Raw genomic sequence first — 10000 nt, forward strand, 5'->3', positions numbered from 1 at the left:
GAGGATGTGAAAATATATTTCATTATTAATAATATGATAAATAAATGATTAAAATAAATCTATGTGATGCTTTGCAAAAACCCCAATTGCATTACCAATGGATATTAGTCTAAAAAATACAACATGAGCCTGATGACTTCCAGCATATGCCACGCCCACTTCTGGCCTTCTATCCGAATCCAGATACAAAGACAGGTCATTTTATTTGGTTTAACAGATACAAATACAGATACAGATAATGACCTCTAGTTTGTATATGTGTATGTATATCTTTTTGTGTGCTCTTTCCACCTAAACCATTTGTGTTTCTCACTCTGCAGCTCCTGTGACTCTGGATCCCAACACTGCAAAAGTCAATCTCATCCTGTCTGAGGATCTGGCCAGTGTGAGACAGGGTGATGAGAGTCAGCAGCTTCCTGATAACCCAGAGAGATTTGATGAGTATGCCTGTGTCCTGGGCTCTGAGGGCTTTAACTCAGGGACTCACTGCTGGGATGTGGAGGTTGGAGAGAACACATGGTGGCATGTGGGTGTGATGACAGAGTCTCTCCAGAGGAAGGGAGACTTTACCTCAATGAGTGGACGCTGGTCTGTGTATTATAAAGATGGTGAATATGGAGCACGGTCTAAACCACAGTCCCCCACTCTCCTCAGAGTGAAGCAGAAACTCCAGAGGATCAGAGTGCAGCTGGACTGGGACAGAAGAAAGCTGTCATTCTCTGACCCTGATAATAACACACACCTACACACTCTCACACACACTTTCACTGAGAGAGTGTTTCCATATTTCAATGGATACCCTCTGAGGATCTTACCAGTGAAGGCTTTAGTAACAGTAGAGCAGCACTGATGGAGCTGATATTATCTCTGTCAGGACCAGGACCTTTGAACTTTGGGCACGGAGTGTCAGACGTGAGCAGGCCAAGTGGCAGGGATGAGAGGGGTGGTTGTAGAGGGTGTGATTATTTAGAGTGCTCTGTAGTAATACAATATTATTGTCTTTGGGTAAACCTGGCTGTATGAATGTAAGGAACTGTATGTTGTGATAATAAGTCGTAATTTGAAGGGTTTTCCAGTAAAACTCTTCATGATTTTCTAATGAGAATAATCCTTTACTTCATTTTCCAAACACAAACTGAAGTTGTTTACCAACAACCTTTTGAATAACTGAGGTCCCTGAAACAGTGGAGCAGCTCAGCTTCAGCTTCATTAGTCTGATCAGACTCTGAGGTCCTGAAACAGTGGAGCAGCTCAGCTTCAGCTTCATTAGTCTGATCAGACTCTGAGGTCCTGAAACAGTGGAGCAGCTCAGCTTCAGCTTCATTAGTCTGATCAGACTCTGAGGTCCTGAAACAGTGGAGCAGCTCAGCTTCAGCTTCATTAGTCTGATCTGACTCTGAGGTCTGTAGAGAACACAAACACTGATGGGGAAAAATAATGAAAACTGTTTGAATGGACTTGTTAATTGTATGATTCGTTTCTTTTTTTCTTGAATGATGCTACTTGACACAATTTGATTGTTTTAGCGCTGTACAAAAATAAATTGAATTGAATAGGCCAATATTGTCTTTTGTGCTTTTGTGCAATATTGTCTTTAGCTTAGAGCTGTGGCTAATAGACACTGATGTTGACAAATGGGATCCTGTGGCAAAACTCTTCAACATAATCTCCTTCAGACACAATTGTGATTCATGCTATTGGCTGTAAACTCTCTCCACTGATGATCTTACCAGTGAAGGCTTGTGTAGGAGTAGATCAGCACAGTTAGAGCTGATAGTGTCTCTGTCTGGACCAGGACTGATCTGTAGTAGGAGATGAATCAGTTAGAGCTGATTGTGTCTCTGTCTGGACCAGGACTGATCTGTAGTAGGAGATTAATCAGTTAGAGCTGATAGTGTCTCTGTCTGGACCAGGACTGATCAGTAGTAGGAGATGAATCAGTTAGAGCTGATAGTGTCAATGTCTGGACTAATACATGAGACACACTGACTGACATATAACATCAATGAGGGAAAGGTCACTTATGTAAGGCAGGAATGGGTTTCTACCGGAAGAACATTGGACCTCATTCTCGAACGCAGTTAAGAAGAATTTAAGAGGAATTTAAGAGGAATTTAAGAGGAATTTAAGAGGAATTGGATTTAGGACAACATTCGGCATTCATGAAAGTTTTCTCATCTGGGATTTGCTCTGAACTTCAGAAGACTTTCCGAACTCGAAATAGCAGTTGTAACTCGGCCAGAGTTTTCTCAAATGCGATTCCTTAAAAAACCACAAGGTTTTTTGAGGAATCGCGTTTAAGAAAACTCTCAGTGTTAATGAATTTGTGAGAAATCGTTGGTGATTGCGTTCACATCAACTCTACAGATCCTCGGATTAAAGTATCATTAACAATTACGTTTCACATGTAGGCCTATAGTCATGATTCTACGAGGCACCGTGATGTCATAAAATAAATAAAAGGACTACACCGGAATGCTGCGCTCGTCTAGTGAGCGTCGTTTGGCACTGCCGTCTGTGCAAGTACGGCAATCCAGAATTTTCAAGTAGTTCCACGTTGGTGGAACGAACTGCCTAGCACTACCAGAGCAGGCGCGTCCCTCTCTACCTTTAAGAAGCTTTTGAAGACCCAACTCTTCAGAGAGCACCTCCCTTCCTAACTGGCACTTCGACTAGTGCTTAACTTGCACTTATAGCAGTTACATTCCTGCACTTCGTTTTTATTTCCTATTTCGTTTTTCTATTTCTTATGTAAAGTAGTATTTATTGTTACACTAGGTCTCTATTGCTCGTAGCTTGACTGTTCTATCCCTTGTACGTCGCTTTGGACAAAAGTGTCTGCTAAATGACTAAATGTAATGTACACGAAACCGCTTTGACATGACTCGTTTACGAGTTGCTTTCGTGTAGATTTGGTCGATTCCGACTGCACACGTCACTACGGTTGCGTGCCCTTATAAGGAGCTGGCAGGGCGTGTATGTATGCAAATTCAGGAGCACGAGAACGCGCTTTCAATTTAAGAAAACTCTTCCGGGGGAGCACAGCCCAGAAAACTTCTGCTGCGTAGGACCGCATTTTCAAGCGTGCATGAATTTGGCGGATGTCTTTTGCTTACGTTGTTTTTCCAAAGCCCGTAAGAAACATTTCAGAAGAAACTTCAGAAAATGTTCGAGAATGAGGGCCATTGATGTCAGGAATGGACCTGTTGGAACGGAAAAAACCCAGAGAACAATCAACTCTGGTTAACTACTCATCTGGCGGGGGTTAGGTGCTGGTTTATTGTGCCATCAGCAAACATTGCCCAGAGGCTGTCGCAATACCCTAAATTCCAACCCCCCTGTAGAGACTCTTATCTCAGACATCTGTCTCTGCTTCCCTCGTCTTACTTTTCCGTGCTGAGGTGAAATTGGGGACAGAGAAATGAGCATAAGAGTGTCAAACTGAAATACAATATTGGAAGATGATTTCTGTAGAATATTTGGACTAATTTTAATGGTCTCGATCTGAGTGGGAAAATGGTCTCAGTTCTCCAGCTGTATATATTAATTCAAACATAGATATCAGAGACCTGGTCATTTTGGTCTCTGTGAGAGTGCAAAGGTATCTCTCTTGGGTGGGGGTCCACCCCAAATTTGGGTGAGAACTCCCTCCATTTTGGGTTGTTAATGGGTGAGTCTCATCTTGAGAAACTTGTTATCTAGGGGATAATTATTAGGCCCTATGGCGCAATAAATGTGTACTTAAGGGGAAGGTATGCATAGAACCAGGAGCATTCTGTCTTCAGATCTCCCTCACATCCGTGTGAGTAGCCACTTCTAAGCAGCCAGGTATGTTCATGTTCTCTGTGTTTTTATGTTTCATGTGGTGTTTAAAAACTTATATTCTTCACTTTAGACTTGTTTTTGTAACTGGTAGTAGTCACTTGTACCTGACGTAATGAATTGGTAATTCCTGGCTAAAATCATCTGGGCTAGACATGCCGCAGTGAACTGTTAATTATCTAATTTGAATGGTCATATTTGAGAGCGGACAAACAGTCTGGCGCTCTGTAACTGAACCACGTCGCTATAACAAGCTGAGAAATGCCCCTTAACAGCACTGTAGGACCTCTGAGCTAGCACAGAACTAGATTACAGGTTATGACTGTGGAATTGCCATTATGGAATCGGCCGGCCGTGGCAAGATCCTTAAATTACTCTATTCCTTTGAAACCCGCTAATAATGAGTAAGAGAGGAAATTCAAATACAGACCGTAGGTGCATTGAGTTGGAGATCAGCCTACAAAACTTGGTATAAATATACAGTAAAGTGAGGAGCTTAGACTGGGTTCCCCAAAAGAGTGGAGTCAGACACATAAAATGGAGTCAGAGGAAGTATGAGCGTAATAAGAAAGGTGTTTTAATAACTGTTACTTTTTCAGCGAAGCAAAGAGAAAGACGAGTCCACCCAAACCTTCCAGACGCCTATTCCCTCATTGGTCTAGGAAGTTACGTCTTTACACTTATGTATAAATGAATTTCTGATGAAGAGGTATAGAACAATATAATCATTTAATACATAAAATGCATACATGCTCTTCCAAGGTAATTTATATATAAGTTACAGATGTATTGTTTTTGGACAAAAGTGTGTGCTAAATACTATAACCATAACCATAACCAATAGTAAAGCACCAAACCAGTCCACAGGCTCCACAGACAGGGCTAGAGGACAGGAGAGGAACACCTCCCTCAGGGACACAAACAGGGGTGTTGATTGGGGTCAAGGGTCAACAGGGGATATTAACCCATTTTTAGGAAGGTACAACTCTAAGGTAGGGGTGCAGTTACATCCAACATACTGAAATACTGCCATCTGTTGGTGGAATACTGCAACGCGCCTTTCTAATATCTTCTTTGAGTGCTCAAATGTCTTTCCAACTAAGTTTCACCAGCACAGGACAGAGCAGAGATGAAGCTCACAGTGAGTGAACCAGAGAGAGGATGGCCAGACAAGGACACTCAAGCTGTTTGTCTTACGGGTGCCAGTAAGGGTACAGAGTCACATAACAGGGACATTTGATCAGAGTTTGATACATCAGCTTCTGTGGGAATGGGGCATCTGTCCATGACAACCAGCACCTGCTCAGAGATCCAGGGATCACATTTCTCACTCAGAAACTCTTAACAGATAGAACACAAGAAAATAAAGTCAGAGACACTTCAAATTGAATAAGACATTCATTCATTCATTTTGTTCATTCATTCATTCATTCCCTGCACTGTGCACAAAAGGGACCTCAGGTTTCACTGTGAAGATGATTACAAAGCTTGTGTGACTTGTGTATAAATGTCCAAAGATGAACAACAAAACAAATGTCTCTGGTTATGAAATAAGGGATCCAAGTGCAGACATAAGATATAATGAGAAATAAAATACAATTAGAATACTTTGCCAAAATGTACATAAGAGATACACTCAGAATGACATGGTTTGGTGTTAAATGTGTATTCTGCAACCATCTCACATCACTGTCATTTTTTTTCTGCAGCAGATTCAATACTCACATTTCACCAGTAGATGGCAATGTGCATTGAACTTTACTGTCTAAAGCACACTGACCAATCAGAATCTTCTTCCCTCCCTCTGGCTCACCTTGACTGGGCAAGGAGGTGTGGAACTGACCAATCAGAATCTTCTTCTCTCCCTCTGTCTCACCTTGACTGGACAAGGAGGTGTGGAACTGACCTATCAGAATCTTCTTCTCTCCCTCTGTCTCACCTTGACTGGACAAGGAGGTGTAGAACTGAGTGAGTTTTTTTGTTCTTTAAGATTCAAGTGATTAGAGTTATCTGGTGTGTAACATGTCTATGTTGAACAAGCAAGGCAGTCATTCGTGCATGAAGGAGGAGACATAGCCTTGTGGATTTAATCTGGATTTTCATCTTCATATTTAGAGACTGACATGACCTTGACTCAAAAAGTAAAAGCCTCCCTTGTTCTTGTCAATAGTTCAGAAATGTATGAATGATTTAAAAAGGGAAAAAAAGAGACAATGAGAGGAGAATCGAACATTCATGTAATGCTTTTACTTATGCAGATGTAATGTAATATTCCCATTGTCTAATAAAAAAAATTTAAAATTAAAAAAGTAAAAGCCAACTGTACTGTATAAGGAACCATTGTAAGGAAGACACAAACACCAAAGAAAATATGTCATCCAGAGGCAGAAGAGGATGTATCTTGTCCTGTGTGCTGTGACTGCATGAGAGGACGACAGGGTCCTTAAAGACGTCACAGTGTGTGTAAAGTCTGTCTGCAGCAGTTCTGGAAAATCAAAATATCCAGGGAATGTCCAGTCTGCAGGAGAAGATCATCAAAGGATCTTCTTACAGCAGAGAAGTCAGAGAGCTTCAGCAGGGTCTGAGGTGCTCTGCAATCTGCACAGTGAGAAACTCAATCTCTTCTGTCTGGACGATAAGCAGCCTGTGTGTTACCAAGTCTCTGATTCATATTTAATGTGGTCATGTGGAGTCTTGTCCTCCTTGACCTCTGAATCTAGTTTCAGACCTTAACGATAAAGAATAAACACTCACAGCTCAGGAACCAGCAGAAACCTGTAGAACCTGATTTGGGATCATATTTATTTGTCATGTATCTATGGAGGGTTGGTCTCATATTGGATTTTAATAATGTAATTGTCACCTTTGTTCCTATGATTTTGAAATATCTTTTGTGTGTGTTGTAGCATATTTCTGGCTCACACTGCTGCTGTCAAAAACTACTTTGCACTGTTAAAGCTGATAGATGCTGTAGAGATGCTACTTTATATGATGCTACCATGAAAAGACAGATCAGCATGTCCCAGTCAGTATGTTTATTGTCATGTTTAGTGCAGGTTGATAATGAATAGAAAGGCTTAAATGATTATGGCTGATGATGGCAGTTTTGAGGAACTACTTCTGTGCCCCTAAGACATGTTCAAAAGATGGAAATGACACAAGCCCTGAGTTTCAGCAAAGCAAATGGCAGCCAGTTGTGTGTGTGTGTGTGTGTGTGCCTCTCTCTCTCCCTCTCCCTCTCTCTGTGCTAGGAAACTCATGCCAACCGGTTCTGCAAAGACTGTCCCTCCTGGTAATGCGGTCAGCCAATCAGGCGCCTCTCTCTCTTGAGCAAGCCTCGCCCTGGCTGAAGAATGAGGTTGGGCTGAGTTTGGCAGAGAGCTCTGACAGTCTGCTCCTGAGCTGTGATTGGAAACTAGAAAATACAAGTAAACATTTGTAAATATATTTTTTATCACCTACAATATTACCAAACAGTATAAACGGCAATTGTTAGATTGTTAGAATGTTAGGCATGGCACACGTTTCCGACTGCAGTGTACTGGATGCAGACACTCAAACTCCAGTAGAAACGTTTCTGTGTCTCCAGAGAGAATCGGGAAGAAGAAATGAGTTTGACGATAGAATGCATGGAATGTACCGATGCTCTAAGGCAGCGTTAGAGAGAACACTTTGTACACGTAGACTAGATGTAGTGAGGCTGTTGGACAGGAATGACGAGTTACTGAGTGACTTCGACTCTTCCTGGTGTAACTCCAAAGCTTAGACAAAAGCAGAGTGATAGGGAGTTGTATGGATGTCTTTGTTTGCCGACTATTTTATTTCATAGATGTTATCATTGTTTGCGATTAGATTAGATTCGTTTTTCAAGTTTCTTTGAATATTCCAGTGAAGCCACACGAGTTTGGCCAATCCCGCTTCGTTAAAGAATACACTTTCCCTTGATAATGTCACTGAACATCAGACACACTGGATGTGCTGAGAGTGTGTACACTGGATGTGTCATTCACAGCACACACAGCTCTCTGTGTGTCTGCAGTAGGAATGAGATCAGAACAACATTTCTGTGGATAGTGGAGGAAAAACACTGACATGAAGCTTGTTTCTGCCTGTAAGTTAGAGCTCACTCATCCAGGTACTTTGACCTCTGATCCTCAAGACTCAAGAGGCACTAAATAACTGTTTATTGGACGACTGCTGTGAGCTTGACCAATCAGCTCCCTGCTCCTCCAGATCCCTCCCTCTGACTCTCCTCTCCTGAAGGAGGAGGTGAAGCTCAGTGAAGGGCGGCTGCTGTGTTCCCCGTCACACCGTCACAAACCTGCTCCAGCAGGTCAGGTGAGAATCGAATTCAAAGACACTCAAACTGGACATAGTTGTTTTCAAACAGACGTGGGAGAGGTTGCCATGCTTGCATACATAGGTTAAACCAACAAGACTTGATTTTTCAAACTCCTGAAAGTGAAATTAAAGTTTGGGGGAAAAGTTACAACGAGAGGGAAGCTTTTGAGTTATGAGGAACTACTTCTGTGCCCCTGAGACATGTTCAAAAGATGGAAATGTCACAAGCCCTGAGTTTCAGCAAAGCAAATGGCAGCCAGTTGTCTATCTCTCCTCCCTCTCTCTATCGCTATCTCTCTCTCCTCCCTCTATCCTCCCTCTGTGCTGGGACACACATGCCAACCGGTTCTGCAAAGACTGTCCCTCCTGGTGATGCAGGTGGCCAATCAGGCGCCTCTCTCTCATGAGCAAGCCTCGCCCTGGCTGAAGAATGAGGTTGGGCTGAGTTTGGCAGAGAGCTCTGACAGTCTGCTCTAGTGCTGTGACTGGAAACTAGATTTCATTTCAGTTGAATAGTGCTGTTTTGCTTTGTCTTGTCTGTGTGTGGTGACCTCAATAAGTGATAAGCCACCTCCCCCCCTTCTCCTCATCCTCCTCATCCTCCTTCTCCACACACACACACACACACACACACTCACACACACACACACACTAACACACACACACTAACACACACACACACACACACACACACACACACACACACACACCACACACACACACACACACACACACACACACACACACACACACACACACAAAGGCAGCCAAAATGTTACCAACAATGGAAAACACCAGGCTGGAAATTGTATACGTGTCTGAACTAGTGCTGTCAGTTTAACGCGTTATTAACGGCGTTAACGCAAACCCATTTTAACGCCGTTAATTTTTTTATACATTTTTTTTTTTTTTTTTTAGATGAACGTTCTTTTTGGCCTCGCAAACTGTGTAGTAGGCTAACGTTACGGTTTGAGTGAATGGTGAGCGCGATACGGCGAAATGGATGATAAAAAGCTTCTGAATGGAAAGTTGACTTTTAAAAGTTGTGTTGTGCAATAGAAGCAAGCTTCACTGTTGTCTGAAAATGTCAACAGGCAGCTGGCTGAAAGCAAAGAAGTAGTAGGCTTACCTTTTATTGGTAACCTAACTGTTACGGTTCATTGATTCTGAAATAAGAGGCCTGACTGCTATGTTCCCAGCAAACTTGAAAAAAAGAAAATATTAAGCCATGGTTTAACTGCACTATAGGCTGAGTCCTTGTTTACCTGAAATGTGCACTTTATAATTTTATTTTGTACCGCCCTGTTTGGCAATGTTGGTTTTCAATAAAATAAAACATTTGCTTAAAGCAAGCCAATCCACTTTTCCATGTTGATAAGGGCATTAAAATACAAATAAAATGATGGAAAAAATAAATAAACGAAGGGACATTTAGAATAGATACAAATTTGCGATTAATCGCGATTCATTTTGAGTTAACTATGACATAAATGCGATTAATCGCGATTAAATATTTTAATCGTTTGACAGCACTAGTCTGAACCTTATGGGACAGTATAGAGCATTAGAGTGATAAATATTGCTGAAAATACAAGTAAACATTTGTATATGGATTTTTACATCACCTACAATATTACCAAAACAGTATACACACAAATTGTTAGAATGTTAGACATGGCACACGTTGCTGACAGCAGTCTACTAGATGCAGAATCTCAAACTCCAGTAGAAACGTTTCTGTGTCTCCAGAGAGACTCGGGAAGAAGAAATTAGTTTGACGATAGAATGCATGGAATGTACCGATGCTCTAAAGCAGCATTCTAAGGCAGCGTTAGAG

At 41.8% G+C, this 10000-nt stretch overlaps 1 protein-coding gene across 1 annotated transcript in view; it reads left to right on the top strand.

Annotated features, from left to right (window-relative positions):
- LOC116223435 (E3 ubiquitin-protein ligase TRIM39-like) overlaps positions 1-1255 on the top strand; it is a 7975-nt gene extending 6720 nt beyond the window's left edge. Inside the window, exon 5 of the mRNA XM_031580078.2 lies at positions 413-1255. Within this exon, the coding sequence (XP_031435938.1) occupies positions 413-850 (438 nt within the window). The 3' untranslated portion in view covers positions 851-1255. The remainder of the gene's footprint in view (positions 1-412) is intronic.
- The last annotated feature ends 8745 nt before the right edge of the window (positions 1256-10000 follow it).

The sequence above is a fragment of the Clupea harengus genome, chromosome 2 (genome assembly GCF_900700415.2).
Source record: "Clupea harengus chromosome 2, Ch_v2.0.2, whole genome shotgun sequence".
NCBI classification, from domain to species: domain Eukaryota; kingdom Metazoa; phylum Chordata; class Actinopteri; order Clupeiformes; family Clupeidae; genus Clupea; species Clupea harengus.